The 18,054-nt window shown below is 45.1% G+C and overlaps 1 protein-coding gene across 15 annotated transcripts in view; it reads right to left on the bottom strand.

Moving 5' to 3' along the window:
- sox6 (SRY-box transcription factor 6) overlaps positions 1-18,054 on the bottom strand; it is a 118,373-nt gene that overhangs the window by 89,992 nt on the left and 10,327 nt on the right. For 10 of the 15 annotated variants that reach the window (XM_029143384.3, XM_029143385.3, XM_029143390.3 and 7 more), the window contains exons 2-3: positions 7,830-7,900; positions 842-892 (exon numbers count right to left, since the gene is read on the bottom strand). In XM_029143384.3, the coding sequence (XP_028999217.1) occupies positions 842-876 (35 nt within the window). In that variant the 5' untranslated portion in view covers positions 877-892; positions 7,830-7,900. Of the gene's footprint in view, positions 1-841; positions 893-7,829; positions 7,901-17,008; positions 17,450-18,054 lie in introns of those variants that run through there. The other 5 variants (XM_041069941.2, XM_055507249.1, XM_029143391.3 and 2 more) reach the window with 2 other exon arrangements.

Raw genomic sequence — 18,054 nt, forward strand, 5'->3', positions numbered from 1 at the left:
AAAATACCCCCAACAGTTCCGAGAGAGAGAGCGGGAGAAAAAAAAATGCTGTTAATTTAATCAAATAAGTGACCTTTTGAAAAAGAAATCAAAGAGGATTCATTAGCTTTAGTAAAGTTTGGCTGACAGCAGCTTTGAAAGGCAGATGCTGCTGCTGTGGCTTCTAATGAGCCAACCCTAATTAGGGAGCAACACTGGAGCCTAGAGAAGGTGGTTGACTAGGAAAGGAGCCAATGGTAAATACGCTCTCTTATTTACTTCCTCTGTGTGTAATGACAGCACAAATTTTTAATTAGAATCACAGGAAGGGTAAAGACAAAAATGTAAATCTTTATGGAGCTGTAGGTTGAATACAAACACAGAACACAACAGGAAACAACAGTGCATCACACTTGCCCCAACATCCCACAACTGGGTTTTTAAGCGAAGGCACATTTGGGAGAGTGATCGTGGAAAGCGTGTAGACACAAAAATCCCGACCTGCAGGTTCTTAAACCTGAAGAAGACCAAACGACTGTACAGTGTGTGTGTGTGTGTGTGTGTGTGTGTGTGTGTGTGTGTGTGTGTGTGTGTGTGTGTGTGCGTGTGTGAGCTTTCAGTTTGACTGGTGACTCTCAGGGTGAACACGCCACTCAGTACATGAACACAATCATCACACACAGCTTGGGTAAATATGCGGGAATCCATGTACGACATTGTTCAAATATATACACAACGCACACACAGGACAAAGTCTAAAGCTAACAATGTCTCACAAAGTTTACCCCCACCGCCCCGTTAGCCTGTTACCACCCCTGCCCGGCCCGTGTTCCTGAATGACAACAACGGAAATGAAACTAACCTCAGTAAAAAGCTGCTACGAAGAAAGCCCTCCATGTCAGCGTGTGGGGTTCTGGCAGGAAAAAATCACAGAGAACCATTTTCACTATGAAACGAGTGATAATCAAGATGAAGAAGAAGAATGAGGGAGAGAAAGAAAGAGAGAGAGGAAAGAAAGAAAGAAAGAAAAGCACACAGAGCATACATCTTCTTATAATAAGTCATGTCTTTAATTAAAGCAGAAATATGGCTACGAACCCATCCTCTTTTTATGAACTGACATCATTAATTATACCTCTTTCCGTGGAGGGAGTGGATTTGCATACAACATGGGTTTTGCAGCGAGAGCCTGATGATATGTTTGCATCAAATAGACTCCGCCTGCCGATCGCCATACGGCCTTTTTCCACGGCCGCGTGCGTATATAGACGTACGTGTGCGCCCGGCAGCGCGACCGCGGAGGCGGCGGTGGTCCAGATGCAGCGCATGTGTGGCGAGGCCCCTGTGGCTTCTGGGAGCCCGGCCGCAGAGGACGCGCGCTGCGGTTGGCAACGGCGAGTGAGGCGCAGGGATGCGGTGGCGATGATGTCACCGCTCGCAGGGGTCGCGCAGAGGCCCCGCCCACACAACACTGGCGACGGCCGCCGAAGATCCCGTCCAGCGGGTTTCCATTAGCCCCCGTTACTGCTCTGCGTTCTGAAGGCTTTTATTGTGTTAGGATTGGGCGGGAACGGATTGGGGGCCCGCACGTGCAGCATTTACAGAGAACACAATTTGCAAGTGGAACTTTTGTCAGCGGGTGAAATTGAAACGACTCTCAGATGCCGCACCGCGCCTCGTAAAGACGTGCAGCCGCCGGAATACGGCGAGGAGGTCTTGCAACAATATTTTCAGTCGTACCACGGGCTATTTCATTTCAGCATGTCATCGCCCAGATGTCCTGTTATTCGCTTTCATAACTTTTAACTTCAGGAGCAGACGGACGCAAAGATTCAGGTTGTTTCAGTACAAATCACAAAATACTGCCTACTGAACATACTGTGTTAAAACCCTGCCCATGCAAATCCTCGTGAATAACACAGGCCACAGCAGCCAACGACATCTCAGCCCTTTAACACCTTAAGTTTTAGTGACATGGGTGTAATTTGGCATTTTCTCCCCTTGCTCTCTTGGCTCGTGAGACAAAGCCTGTGAGAGAATGGAAAGAATGAGTTGGGCCCAAGGACACTGTGCCTTTCAGTCTGGCCGGCACTTAGCGAGGCAGTGGATCCACAAGGCCCGGAGGGTTCAGCTGAGACTTTTCTCACAATAAGGTGTCTGGGGAGGCGGGAGTGGCGCAGCCCGGGTCGCCGCCGCTCTGCTGTCGCTCCCCTCAGCTGGGCCGAGTGCACATAATACCATCACCCCGGCGCAGCACGCTAAGCCGGTGACAACGTGAGAAAACAACCGTCAAACAGTGCAGAGCAGATCAAGCGTGTTTCCTCACTTATCTGAGTGCAAAAAGCACACAGTCCACGGCGGGCGCACACAAGCGGAGACAGTCCACCCTCCACTCACAGTGGGTGGAAGCACTGCAGATGTTTATTATGCAATGCAAAAATACATTTTTTTCAATTTTATCCAGTGATGGCATGTATATTTATTTATTTTACTGGCACCTGTTAGATTTTTTTTTTTCGGACCCGCTCTTAAAACGGTTAAGCAGCATGAGAGAAAATGCGATAGATTAGGCCGGGCTCTGTTTCTATCTTTATCCTGGGTTCTAGTCCTTTCGCTTTCTGTGCGCTTGTGTTTCCCCAGCTGTGCCGGCTGTCTGCGCTCCCATTGTGGTCAGAAACAACTGAACTTAGCCTATGGAAGCAAAAGTGCGGTTTTGGAGCGCAAAGGACCGAACTGAGGAAAAAGTGACTGCGCCACATTGTATTCGCTCCTCGCCGAATACAAGGAAACAAGAATGCCTTCAAATGAAGGTTAGGCCATAATTCAAGGGCAGGCGTTTCGGTGGAGGAGAAGCAGGGAGGATAGACATCACTGAGTTGGCTGGGGCCGGCCGGAGCAGCACGGCAGCCCTTTCGAGGAACGGGGCCCTGCCAAGAGCTGCCTCTGCCTAACCAAGTCTCCCACCATCTGCAACAAATGTGCTCTATTAAAGCAGTACCATATGGACAACAAGCTAGCTATTAACGCGGCTTCAGCACATCCCCTTAACCTAGCCCAGATTTCAAACTTCCAGTCAAATTGACTGCTGATTTAATGCACCGCCAGCAGCCATGTGGGTCTTGGCACGAGGCGGCACTCGCAGCCTTCAGTCATTAACGGGCTCACGTAGCGCGCTGCGCACACCCAGACGCAGACGCTAGCTTCGCGGACCCCAACAGTGACTACAAGCCAGTTGACTCGGTGTTCTCCTTAAACAAACCCAGATGTGGGGACGTAGCAGCATCCAAAGATGAGGGTGCAGAGAGCGAGAGGCTGCACTGATCCAGGAACCTCAGCTTTGTTAAAAAAGCCAAGCAGGACTCCAAACACCCTGGTGGACTGAGTGGAAAGAAGCTTATGAGGCAGATCTGCCCGCAGAACCGGTGGCTTATGTCTCAGTTCTTCCACAGTGATGGAGAATGCATTTGCTCCCTCTGCATGGATCCAAAATGTCAGTGATTAACCCTGCGGGGTGTGTGTGTGTGTGTGGGGGGGGCGCTTTAATCCCTGTGGGCCGGGCGGCCATGTTGACGCCTCTCCCTTCACTGAGTCATGGGGGGGACCCACCCACCGCTCACTAAGCCATGTTCTTTTTTCCTCAACCATGACGCCACAGTTATGAGCCCTCTGTTCTACGACCCAGAGACAACACACACACACACACACACACACACACACACACACACACACACACACCCACACACACACACACACACACACATACCAAATCAATTTCAGTTCAGTGGTTTTAACCCGACTCCAAAGTTCACTAAATTTTGTTTGTTTATTTTCTCTCGTCCTGTCTTAACTGCTTAGATACTGTACATAATTAGAGTGGAAACACATTTCTTCTCTGTGAAGCCTGCATGTGTTCAGCGAGGAGTCCTGGCAGGAATCACAATAAACAATTAATATTTTAACAGTTAGACTTTTGTGCTTTTTATGCTGATATTTTGGATATTGTTAATATTATTAACCAAAAATGTGCAAGTGGAACTAAAAGGATGATCTTAACCCTTGACATTATTGTTCAGCTGTATCTCCAGTGGCCGTGTCCCTATGTAAATTGAAGTGATAAGCTAAAGACTGCCTGATGACAGTTTAATTAAATAAGCCTTCCACTGCTCTCAGTGGAGCAGGGGCATGTGTGAAAAGGTTCGGGAGAAGAGAGAACTAAGAAGAAAAAGCTGTCCAAGCACTCCCAATGTCCCACCAGGCAGATTTACCAGCTCAACACCCAGAGACAGGAAGTGTAGCGATACCTGGTCAGTTAATGTGTCTACACACACACACACACACACACACAAATATGCAAATGTGCAAATACACTGTGTCACACGGACACAGACAAACCTTATGTTACCTCTAATAATGACACGGCTGTCCCATTGATCCCATCCTCTAAAACAAACACACACACACACACACACACACACACACACACACACACACACACACACACACACACACACACACACACACACACACACACACACACACACACACACACACACACCTCAGTCAGAGCTGCCAGATGAGTAGTGAATTAATTTGTGTGAGCCACTCCAACATTAGGAAGGTGTGTTGAAAGGTGTCTGCTCATGTTTCAAATTAAACGCGCTGCTGGTCAGCATTAGCACCTCGCCACCCGTCGGCAACTGACACTTAGGGGGCTGGGGGGATGGGGAGGAAGGCGGGGAGCCCATCCGCCGTTCACACTGGAATAATTAGAACATGTCAGGAAGAATTAATTTCCTCATTTTTCAAAAGGATACACAGAAATTACCATGTTATTATATGACAGGGTCCCTGGGAGGATTGGATTAAATTTGATTTCTTGTGCACCCCACACAACAAATTAAAGTCATAAATAAGATGGAAAGGAGCGGGGCACAGAGCATATGTTTACGGCAATGAGTGAAGCCAAGGGACCAGAAACAACTATCTTCATTTCATTTTATTTAAATCAGGCCGACACCGTGTGTCTGAATGACAGCGGCTGCTAATGAGCCGAGATTAGAGGCTTCTTCATATTAACGCACAGATCCAGCGACTTCAAATAAAAACCAGTAGAACATGCAGTTGTGGTGCTGCTGGAGGAACCTCCCGAGCGCGCAGTGACCGATCTTCCTAACCACAACAAAACGCACTTCATTTTGTCCACTAATTTGGTTTAAACATGTCGCACAGGCCACAGGCAGAGGGTGACGCTCAACTGCCCGTCTGCCTCTCAGTCGCGCTACGATCGTGGTTGAATGTGGGATCACCAAGTCCTAAACGCCTGCTCTACAGGCCTCACATCACACTTGTTAGCTCACTATTAGGCATAATTCTGATTTGCCTGAGGAGAACTCTCTTTCAAACGGGCCGTCATTAGATCTCAGCACTCCCCTGGGCACCACAAACTTTAAATAATTTGCAAATCAATTAACTGGCTACTCTCAACGCAACAGGGATTTCACACTCCAGGGTCGCGGTGCATTATCCGGCGGAGACGATTCATGGTGTTTTGGGAGAAAAGTTCATGGTTGAAATCGTGAATTCATTTTACCGGACTTTTAGTTATGCATTACTTTCCACAGATGGGGTAGCAGGAAGATTAATGCGCGTCCTCTGGTCCTGTGTTCTGCTGTGTAAACCCTGTCCTACAGTACAAGGAAGCAGGACAGCAGCCAGTAAACACACAACATAATAATAATAATAATGAAATAAGGGCGACGATCCTTTTCATTTGATTCAGCAACTGTTTCCAAGCCTGAACAAACAACAGTTTAATTATTTTAGTTAAGGAACTTTAAAATGAGGTTACCCGTGAGTAATACCAAGGGCAGGCTATTAATCAAAGGCAGAGTTTCGGCGGATGAGTAAAGTTCAGGCGGGTTTTCCACATTCTTTCCAGGTAATGACATGTGCAACAATTAGTTTCCCTAATTCGCCCGGGGATCCTCTGAAGTAATTGAGGCTGATGAAATTTAAATCTTTGTTAGGCGGTCTTTGTCGAGCGGTTTGTGTTCAACAACATATTGACCATAATCACTGCAGGGTCAGTGGGCTGAAGAGGCCCATTTGATAAATAATAGATGAGGAATAACCATTCAGGGGCTATTTAATTTCATTTTATGGTGAAGGGCTGTTTATTTAATTTCTGACAAAATGGCTCCCGCATCCTTCCCTCTACTGGTGCAGTGATAGTGGGCTGAGAGCTGTGAGGCAGAGTGTCTGCTGCTTATTAAATAAATAGCACATACTAACAAAGTGTGTAGAGAGCCCATTCAGATGGTCTAATGTATCCTCAGGTGTTTCCGAATTAGATTGCACCGTTGTAATTAAACTTGTTGTATAAGTGCTGCAGACAAACTAAATTACTTCCTGTCATGTTTTTTAGATTAATTAAAGCTGTAGGTCAATGGATGTAGCTCCTCTATGAGGACGTCTCAGTAGAGCGATGTGGCAATGAAACTGGCACACTAGATTTTTATGCAGTTTTTATTTCAAAATAACTTTATAACTTTTATAATACCAACAGAAAACATCACACTTGAGCTTTGAGTCTTTTTAAGTTTAGTAGTTTCTAAACTATCTGAAAGGATGATTCTACCAGAACCTGCAGTTGGGGGACAAGCACAGGTAGAGCTCCTAATACTTAAAACTTACTAATTTTCCAAATTTTTTGGCCCGGTCATTTGAATACGGACATCTTAATATGTTGTCTTGTTGCAAATGGGGGCATATCAACGTTGTTGATGCAGCCAAGACTTTGTCACTTCCTGTTTTATGGTGTAACTTGTGGAGATGTTCTGTCAAAACCTCAACTTCTCTTTTGAACCAAGTGACGGAGCAGAATGATGCGGATGCGCGTGTTCAGGGACCAGTTAGCTTTTAGCCTTCATGGACCCGTTCTCATCGTCTAATTACCTTAGACATCTTTGAACAAAAGGTGGCACTGGCCAATCAGAGTGCTTCACCTGAGACCTGATTTCATTCAGTGGTGCTCTGACTAATTCTGACTACCAGGCGCTCCGTGTGTTGTGACTGACGATGGGTCCGTTCGCCGGCAGCGGAGGCAGCTCAGCGGCAGACAGGCGCGTGACGCGAGAAGGCATGATTAAACAATGGTAAATGTCCATGAACTTTGAATTGAGGGAGACATTTCGCAGCGGTTATTGAAGTGCCTCTCAGCCACATTAATATGACTCCCATGACACCTCCAACTGACATTTGGAGGAGAAGAATAACATCAACTAAGTTTCTCACTTTTATTTGCTTAATATCCAAGATACATTTTTATTAGGGAGCCTGCACGAGCAGCAGCTGAGCAAAGATTGTTAAAGTAATATTATATGAATGCAGATGTGCAGCATTCTCCATTCTATTTTTTTAAGCTAAATACCACATTTCGTAGCAACTGTTTTGCTCTGAGAATTTTTACCTACAGTAAAGCACCTTTTAAAATGATATTGTACCAGAGTTTGCTTTGTCACATCTTCTTTCTAACATTGCAGATTTATAGATACTATAGCAGCTTAGACATTTAATTTTAGGTGACATTTGCATTTTTATATTTTCCCATAGAAGCGTTTTTGCTCAAAGCTGCCCTGATATTTTCCCTATAAAGCTTCTTTAAAGCCGTAGTCTAGAGCCTGACAGTAACTTTGCGCCTATATATCTACGTATCTAATTGTGCATACATCGCGCGCCCATCCGATTGTGCACCTCATTTGATGCAGGTGTTCAGTGTGGGTGAAAGACAGCAGGAGCGCATGAGACACGTGGCGAGACAGAAATAGCTGAAAAGGCAAATTGATACTTACAAAAACTGAAAGACTCAATCCCCAGTTTTCAGAAATCACTCGTCGGTTGATGTTGAATTCATGTAAATAACCTGAAAAATAAGCAGAAATAAGACAGAAAACGTCTTTTTAAGTGTGTCCTTGTATGTAGCGTAGTAACATCATTGCCGGTAATATCTACAGTAATGTGTCAAAGGCTTTCATTAAAAACATGGTTAAAATCAACACGGCTTCCCAGATATCTGTATTTACCTACATCAGGACAAACAGAGTCAGAACAAGAGGAAGACAAGCGAGGCCGTGGTGACTGTTGGCTGAGGGTCAGAGTCTCCACAGCTGAGCTAAAACAGCTTTGTTAGTGTCTGACCTCCAGTCCTCGCAGCTGTCACCAATGGGAATCCATCCTAGACGTTGTTTAAAATCTAATTCTGCGCTACCTCATTAATCTGTCTTCCAGTTGGCAGATACAGCTAATAAGCTGCTTCCACATGCAGCAGTTGTTTTATTTAATTTTGCTTTCTTTGCTTAAAGCGCTGCCTGCTAATGATTTATTTAGGCGCTGTGCTCTTCTGGTCTCAGCATGCCTGTTGTTAGAGAACACACAAATGAGGGAATCGGGCGCAGGGGCCAACTGAATTCCAGCGTGAGTGTCGCGTTTGTGACAATGGAGGTGAAACAATTCGCTGATCGTCTAACATCATCATCATTTATCTTGAGGGACGAGCGCTGAAAGCTCACTGATGTTCATTTTCTCGCATTATGTTGTTTTTCACAATAAGCCAAGGTCTCATTACCAGCCCATTTATACAATTAGCCCGCCTCAGCACTGCCAATTAAACAAGGCCAAGGGTTTTTTAAGGTCACGCTTAACTGATCTGTCACTAATTTGCACTACAGCACTTCAGTCTCCTATCGCCGGGGCCAATAAGCCACCAACAACGAGACCAGATAAATGTTCCGACTACCACCGCATTGTTGTCAGACCACAGCACGGAGCCTGCAGCGTGGGAGGCTGGAGGGCAAACAGAATGAGCCAGATAAAGGCAGGAGTTGCAGACGGGTCTGAATGTATCCTTGAGGGTGGAGGTGACAATGGGGGAACGGGGACCCAGGTGACCCCCAGCTGAATGGAGAGCTGTTACATGAATAGCACCTCAGAGTTTAAAGTCTATGTCTGCCTCTCAAATAGCGCTAAACACACACAGTGCCGCTGTTCTGAACTATGCACTGGCTGCAACCACCCACTCCTGTGCTCACGCACACACACACACACACACACACACACACACACACACACACACACACACACACACACACACACACACACACACACACACACACACACACACACACACACAGTTATACTAGCAGCTATTCAGTCAACACAACAATCCTGCCCGCTGGATAAACCACACACTATCTGGCTGGTAATTCAGTAAATTCGCCTTTGTCAAACATCAGACTATAGCCTTAATTCCTGTTGCGTCTAAATAAACGAGCTCTCTTATAATTACAGAGTCGATAATAACAATCCTTTGAAATCGTAATCTGATGTTAATTGAGAACAATGAAGTAAGTGATAAATAGGGAATTGTATGTTCCCTTATTCGTTGCCTATTTAAGTTAATTATTTGTCTGATGGGGGAAAAAAACAAAAAGAATATATGATTGCGAATAATGAGCGACCCCTCATGATATTATAATGAAGCAAGTGTAGAAATCCCTGTGGTGTAATAAGAGTCAGTGTCAACCAGCCTATTGTAGCTGCATGTAGCAGCTCTTTTCCTGCTGCGATCAGACAGGAAACGTAAAACAGGCGCTCCCCATTGCTAATTAGAGGACTGAGGACTTATTAAACACAAATCCAGACCAACGGCCAAATCAAATTATTAGTTTCACCACAGTTTCATAAACAATCGTCAATGCTGTTAAAACATTTATTTCTTTTTGTGTAGGGACAGAAATTGTTAACGAGAGAATAAAATGCCAAGTTAATTTGGCGCACACGCTTTTATTTCAGTTATTTGCCCTTTGCTACAGAGAATTGCTGGAGGTCTAGCTTTCACAGGAAAAAGTCCAAACAGACTGATGTAACTGGCATCAAAGGAGCAGGAACAGTGATCCACCTGTGGCATTTCTGTCAAAGAGTGGCCTTCACTTTAGCTTTGAGTAGTCATAGCACACACACACACACACACACACACACACACACACACACACACACACACACACACACACACACACACACACAAAGACATCTGACATACAAAAAGACATACATGAACATGTAAACATGCACACTAACTAAAGACCCTACTGTACATTTCAGGAAACACACATAGAAATCGGGGATAGCTCAAACACAAACTTACACAAAAATGCAAAATCCTGCATTAACGTGGAACAACACAAGGGGTTAAATATGACGTTGAGCCGTTCGCTGGGCCCGAAACCTCCCGCACAGAAACTTCTCTCTTCCCTCTCTTAATATTACAGATCAGACATACTGGGCGTCTGCTGGGATTGCGATTTGAGGTAAAGCTTCTTGTACGGTACATGGAGGACGATGTCCCCACAGCTCAGAAATATTCACTTTTCAATCAGTTAAATTCCAGAAAGCATGCACACATATGTATGGTTTGGGTTAAATTGCGTCTATACAAGTGTAAGTAGGACATTTTGGAAAAGCAGGTATACAGGTGCATACAGTACATACACATACATATGCACACATGGTGCATGTAGTGTGTGGATGTGCCATAGGCGGGCTAAAACTAGCACTTCAACTTGTGTTTGGAATTCATCCAGATCTGCATCATGTTAAAAAAATAACCTCCCAATCCTCTGTCCCAAATCCTCACTTCCTCCTGCGTCCTAACAAGCTAAAGTAGGAATTCTGCCGAGTTAGTTATTTTGACAATAGAGGTAATCTATGCCATCAGCAGGCTTCTCCCTACCTGGATGCGCTGTGGTTATCTCTGCAGAAGCAGCAGCCACACAGTCAGTCAGGCAGAGGACTACATGGGGGAGTTTGGGATGCAATGAGGTGGGGCTATAACAGTGGTCTCAGGGGAAATAGGGAAATGGGAAGCAGAGGTAGGAGGGGGGCGGGGGGGCGGGTGGGGACGGCAAGGGGGCGAAGCACACAACATTCTGGCACAGCGCTGTTTGATATAGTAACATGTGTGATTGTCTGTTAAATGTCCAGTTCTGTAAAGTCAATCCTCTCTGCAGCAGCATCATCTGTGAAATATGAAACGACAGCTTCCGCGCAGGGACTAATATCCGTAGCCGGGATGAGCCAACATTCCTGGTTAGGAAACAGGCAGGGTCCAGGTAGACAAAGTGTCAGACCAGTATATGTGACGTCATCGTTAGCCTATAGACATGTTTATTTCATACAGCGATGGATAAAAGTGTTGTTAGACAGACGGGTTTCCCTCAAATGCACCCTCCTCCCTTTCACCATCGCTGTTGTCTGTCTCTCAAGCCGTTCTCCTCTCTGACTGATTCTGTCCTGACTCTGAACTACAGCAGACGAGACATAAAGTATCTCACGCTCAAGTGTCAGGAAGGACTCGGCCCAATAAAAGGGCCTTTGGTGGGAGTTTAGCGGTGACCGGCGTTTTGGCAGAGCTGAAGCACAATGGTGTCAGACGAGGCTCCCGCGGGCGCGTCGGCGCGGCCGAACCAGGGCTCCACGCGCCGCTCGGCGAATGCATTATCCGTCATTTCCTCTGCGTCAAATAACAAGAATAAAAGTCTATTTACTGAGCAGCTGCGATGAGGAAGAGTAAAGGCAGAGAAACAAGCAGCAAATAGAATGTTTTCCTCCACGGTGGACGGCATTCAGTCCCCAGTGCTCCTAACAGGCGGGTGTGCAACCCATCAATTCTCTTTGATTCCCTCTCACATATGCTTCACTCCACAGACTGTGAAGACAGAGAACACAGAATAGGCTTGTCTTTTTGCACACTGAGGCCGCTTTTCTTAACTTCCAAAAGCAACACGCACATATTTTATTTTCCCCCTTTATTTCTTTTTTGTGCCTCTTTCGTCTTTGGTGTGGGGCTGGTGTATTTGTGTACGTTGGGGGCAGGGGTATGAAAACAAGTCTCTCGCTCTCTCCCAGGTAATGTGTTTATTTTCCTGGACCCATCTTCTAGTTTACTGCGTGGTGGCGTTTCTCCCCTCTTATCGCCTGGCCCTCGCGGGGCACTTTAGCCCCACAAATCCTGTTCACCACATACTGGTTTTAGAATCTGTGAAATGAGTGCTAGAGAAGCGTGGCCACAATGTCTGCCTGTGTTGCTACTGGACTCAAATGGGCTTGGTGGGTTTTTTTGTCCAGGGAGATGCATAAATGGAAGTTTTTAACACCTCAAAGGAGGCTGGGCCTTTGTGGAGCCACACTAGAGAAGCCTGCCAGTCTCCCGAGGAGGGAGACACACTGAGTGCTGCAGGACAAAGAGCTTGAGGAGCAAAATCAGCAGGGGCATCACTCTGCTCTGGGCACCGGACACACACACACACACACACACACACACACACACACACACACACACACACACACACACACACACACACACACACACACATTCACAACAAAGGTTGGAATGACAGGTCTCACAAATCTCAAATACCTGTAAACACAATACGATCAAGGAAGGCAGATGTCAAATATGAAACAGTCATATTATACTACAGGTGGAAGATATTAACTCAGAAAATCAAAGAGTAGCAATATAAAGACTGTATTTCCAGCTAGAACACAACATACAAGACTAGCTGTAAACAGATTCATAAATTAAAATAACAAATGCAACCAGCCCAACGAATGCCCCCATTTCTTTTATTAATTTGAGCTCCACTGTTTGAAAATAATTTCCTCATTTCCATCTCAATTTTTCTTATTGAAATTCTTTTTTTTCCATTTCTGAGTAGAGCCCAACAGCTGGCATTTACAATCAGTCTTTATGCTGTGTAGATGTCTACAATAAGCATTTAGATGCAAATATCGCTGCCTTGTACAAAAGGACTTGCAACTTCTGTCAGAAGCAACATAATCAACCTGCAATTGTCTCCTGGCTCCAAGTGGTTTCCAGCGACAAGGCCGGAGCTGTAAGCATCTGTATTCAAATGATTCCCCATTTCAGGCATGGTTTAGTGTGGATATTTTCCAACAGCACTGCACTGAAAATCAATCACATGGTGAATTAAACCAGAAAGAAAGCGACTGATCCATAAATGATCAGGTTACAACAAGGCATTGGTGTCCACAAATTATTCTGTGTTCTCCTTGTTGCTGGAGAAGCGGAGATGTGCAGTTTGATAGTGGCCTCCTCTTCCTCCACCACTGACTCGTGTTGCCGCTGCACATTTTTCCATTTGCAAATAATTATTTTAGTGGCCAGCTCAGCATCGCTGCAAGCGAAGGACTGAGACGCGGGACATGTGGGAAACCTTTCTGGGATGTTACAGTAACTAAATGGACTGAAAAAAGAGGCATTGCACGCAGGGAAATGGCTTTCTCTCCTCTATTAATATAATATTGTACATTTAACTCCATGTTTCACCTGCTACAACCTGATGTCTGAAATGTGCTCAATCTTTTCTTTTTGCTGGAATACTAAACAAAATAAATAGGGGGGGGGCTCGCATGACAACTTAATTTACCTGAGGGGGAAAAATGACTGAAAGCTTGATTAAGATTTAAGGGTCATATACTGTAAATAACAAAAATAAGCCTATTCTGCAGCTTATGTGGTCGTGGTGTAAATCTCGTGGTGATGGGGGCATATGCTCAGCTCCTGCTCCACTGGGCCCTGTACAGCCATTTTAACAATTAACATTATAACCTCTGTTTTTCTTTTTATTTACAGTTGCAGAGGTCATTTGTCTTTTTTGAAACCCACAATTAATAGCAGCGTTTGCAAATGCAAATTAGTCCATTTAGAGGGAGGGAAAATGATCAGTTTGAGAATATTTCTGCCTTCTTAATCTTCTAAAGAGGGAAATGATTTAAAAGGAGGACACAAATCTCCAGTGACATGGCAGGAACTGTAGGGCACTTTCCTCTCGCTCCCTCTCTCTCCTTCCCCATTCTTTCTTTCCCATCTCACTCATGTCTCCCTCCCACCTCTCTGTCCCCATTTGTCTCTGCTCCTAATTTAGCCTCCACCCCCCATTGCCCATGCCTCCTTGCCCTGTACGAGTGGAAGGGCTAAGGGGTAAGAAACAGGGAGCTAAGAGCCGGGCTACAGTTGGCTTGTCCCCTCAGAGGAAACAAATGTAGTGTTTGAGTCACTGATCACTAGTATAATTGAGTTTAACACTCCTTTTCTGGATTAAAAAAGAACCTTTTGAAATGAAAGGTCAAATTACCTCCACAGTCAGGCAATAAATAAGTCAAACAAGGTAAGAGGTTCCTGCCAGCATATGTTAGTGGCAAATTTAATTAGCGGAAAAACAGGAAGCTCTCTTTATCACACACTCTGCTGTTCCATCCTGCATTGCACAGAAGCAGGGTCGGAGTCCCACGTAGCAAGGAATGAAATTCAAAACAATAATGGCGTGATTTAAAGTCAAGATTCAAGCATCTTTTTATGCCACGGATGCCAATATGCAGACCGCAAAGGAAAAGAAATCCACGTACGATATTGCCAAAAAATCCACAGCACATTTGCACATAATCGAATGACACGGAGGGAAACAACTTCACTCTGGATACGTCTCTTTGCCATTAGTGGGAAAATTCTTTTTAATGCATGATTTTCCATTAAGTGAGCTCCTATAGGCCCATTGTCCATTGATTCCAGCACAAGGAAAGGAAATGGGCATTAAAGTAGGACTAGAGTCTCGACTGGAAGCTCAGAAGGTGGTCATGAAATGTACAGAACAAGGAAAAGAGAGAGAGAGAGAGACAACACTGCTCTACACTCAACTAACAATGTGGCCTTTGTGACATAATGCGCTCTGCACAGCAGATTGTGGAAAATAATCTAAAATTTACTGGTTCGCATGTCCAGCAATAACAACTGACATCACAACTTGTACCATATATGCCATGCTTCTGGGCACACTTTACATTTAGTGGAGCATGAGGGGGGTAAGAAAAACATCATCAAGCAGTTATTATATTCCCATCATGCCCTGGGAGCCCATTACAGCATGGCAAAGGCAACGGTAGAACTGAGAAGCTCAGCAGACGGAGGCTGGCGGAGTTAGACTCAGTACAAACTACTGCGAGAGAAAAGCATCGTTCGAACAAACACTTTGCACCTACAGATTATATGACTTCAAATTCTGCTAGTCGTTACGCTTTTTTTCTGGAGTCTTCTTAGCTCCCGTTTGCCACCATTAGGCAATTAGTGTAAGGTGCCTTTGCAAAACCTCAAGAAATTAAAATAATGAAGGGGAGAATGAGCAGAAGTGTGGGAGCCGCGTAGTGTAGATGAGGTGTCGTTAGGTCCCAACACACAGTAGTTGTCAGGTAAGATCAAAATCTTTCTCCGTGTCCAGCACGTGTTTTCGATTATTCTAAAAGTAAAACTGACATCGGTCCAAGAAAAAGAGATTGAGGGCCCTTCATGGCCACTTCCATTCACCACAAACTAATGTTCAAGTATATCTTACATTACATCTGGGTATATATTATGAAGCTGTGTTTGCTTTGAACAGTCCTTTGGGAGAAAATGAAAATATAAATAGAATAAATCGCGGGTTCGTACCTGAAAGCTGTGCTGAAAGGTACGAACTGTATGATCAATGTAATAAAAGAAAAACACTTTTGGGGATTTCTCTCTGGATGGAACAGACAATCAAGTGAATGGGTCAAGCAGACTTTAAATAAAAATGGCAGACTAGTTCCCGAAAACCCTTATAAATGTGGATTAAAATGTATACTGAATAAAACATATAAATAAATGTGCTGAAATATGTGACTTTCATTCAGCTAAGAAAAATCTGCAGCTGTACCATTTCAATTTCTAAATGGGAAAAATAATGTTTTTAAAGAACAGTCACGGACAGCGTGTGTGTGTGTGTATGTGTGTGTGTGTGTGTGTGTGTGTGTGTGTGTGTGTGTGTGTGTGTGTGTGTGTGTGTGTGTGTGTGTGTGTGTGTGTGTGCGTGTGTGTGTGGCGTCCATATATCCATGTGTGTGCGTGCCTGCTCTCCACAACAGCCCCCTAAATGTGGTTTTGGGCAGGAGTTTGGCCTAACAGTAAAATGTTGAAATTGGAAAAAATATTACCCTTCTTTCTCTTGAATAGCCGAGAGATAAGCACCCTTTAGCAATGAAGCCAGTGGAGTTTAAGCTTATTATGAATACCTCTCAGAGCGCAGAAGCATGTACTGTAGAAATCAAAGGGAGTAATAGGCAGGTAAGCCAGTGTCATTTTAGGGAGGAAGTCAGTTGTGAAATTGTAAAATCGCAAGGTTCTGCTGACAATCTCCTGCGCTCAGAACACTCCCATAAATGATTTCTAATGGCAGCGGCTATCGCATATCTGAAAAGTTCGAAGTTTGTGAGGTGAAAAGAAAGAAAATCCACTGGTAATCTCCCCATTGATGGAGGCTGGTAATAATAAGAGCATTTATTCCTTTGATTAAACAGAGCATCTTCTGAGTGTCCTACGCCTCCTGAAGCGGACCCAGAACATTCCTCATGGAGGCCAAAGCATCGCGCGTCCGTGCTGGACTCACAAACCGGAGGTCATCCTCATTTTTTTTAATGATGTTTGGGGTCGAGGAGAAAGTCCCGCTTAAAGCGACGGCTCACAAACACCAGCTGTGGACTCGTACCAGCAGCTTCGCTCGTCTCTTTTCCGCCTCGTAGTTTAACTCGCGAGGCCAATTTCGCAGTAAAGGCGATATCGCAGCACTGTTTTGTTTTTTACCAACACACACACACAGAACACGCACAGACGAGTCTCCACTGAATATTCATCCATGTTTCCACATCATCTGCAGGTCTCCTAATCACAGTCACTTCCCCTTTAATCACAGGGCTCTAATTAGGTCCTAATAAACCATTTTGCCATCCTCTTGGAGCACCTCTGTGTCACTCACACATCAAACCATGAAATACTACATTAAGGGGCTGTCAACCTCAAAGGAAAGCTCCTCCGGCAGCAGTGATACAGATCCTGCAGGCACACCCTCTTACACTAATTGAAATTATCGAAAGCTCCGCTTACATGTGACACTTGGCCACGTCTGGAACCGTGGCCTGAAGTACAGCAGTCAAAAGCGGGACGGCGGTGCCAGCACCGAGGCTCTGCTGGTTTCTCTGATGTCGGGTAATTGTTTAAACCTGAGTGGATATGGCACCGGGCCTCATGCTGCCTGTTCTGCCAAGAGAGGAAAAAAGAAAACATTCTCGCCAGCACTTTTCTCCTCCGCTTCTTCTATTCTAATTCAGGCCAGCTTCCTTCAAGGAAAGCCTCAATGACTCCACGTTCATCTCCGCGGAGCAGTGTTGGGGATGATGATCGCCGACCACAAGTTGATAATGATGACTGTTTAATTAGAAGCCTTTCTTTGGCCTGGCCACAACCCCAAAGCTCCTCCACCCTGCAGATGGTGACCAATAAATTTAGCTTTGCTGAAGATGAGGAGGAACATTGTACCTTCCCATTTCACCCTCAACCCCACCCCTGACCAAGGACATAAACCCTTTCTCTTTGCTGACACAAAAACACAACTGTAGCCGCGCACGTGCCTGCGTACGAGCGCGCGTTCCAGCGTACGTTCCAGCGGAGATTTAGAGGACAACTATCGGATCGTTGCTTTTAGCATTGTAATTATCCTATTGGGAGTTAATTCGTAAAACGTTTTAACCATTGCTCCAAAATGTTTACTGTGTTTTTTTATATGGCTGTTAAAGCGTAATTACACTTTCTATGGCGATGTTTAGGCAACTCAGTGTAGCGAGCTCCACTTAGAGAAACAGTGTGGTCGTGGTAAGTACATTTTGGGTTAGGATGGGAAACTGAAACACTTCGTTAAGGTCGGGAGCCGGCTGAACAGTTCTCCAAACTTAAACCCCGGCGTGGAAGTCATGTGCCCGGCCGTCCGCCCCGACCCCCTCCCTGACAACGCGCTGCGACAGGGAGCGCTGGGAAATGGGCTGCATGTGAATAGAACATGTGAGGGAGGGTGTTGAAGTCATTTGTGTGTATTTGTTTGCGGTCTGCAGAATCAGTAACGGTGGTTATATAATATTCCTGCTGCCAAATTATCT

The sequence above is a fragment of the Betta splendens genome, chromosome 3 (genome assembly GCF_900634795.4).
Source record: "Betta splendens chromosome 3, fBetSpl5.4, whole genome shotgun sequence".
Lineage (NCBI taxonomy): Eukaryota > Metazoa > Chordata > Actinopteri > Anabantiformes > Osphronemidae > Betta > Betta splendens.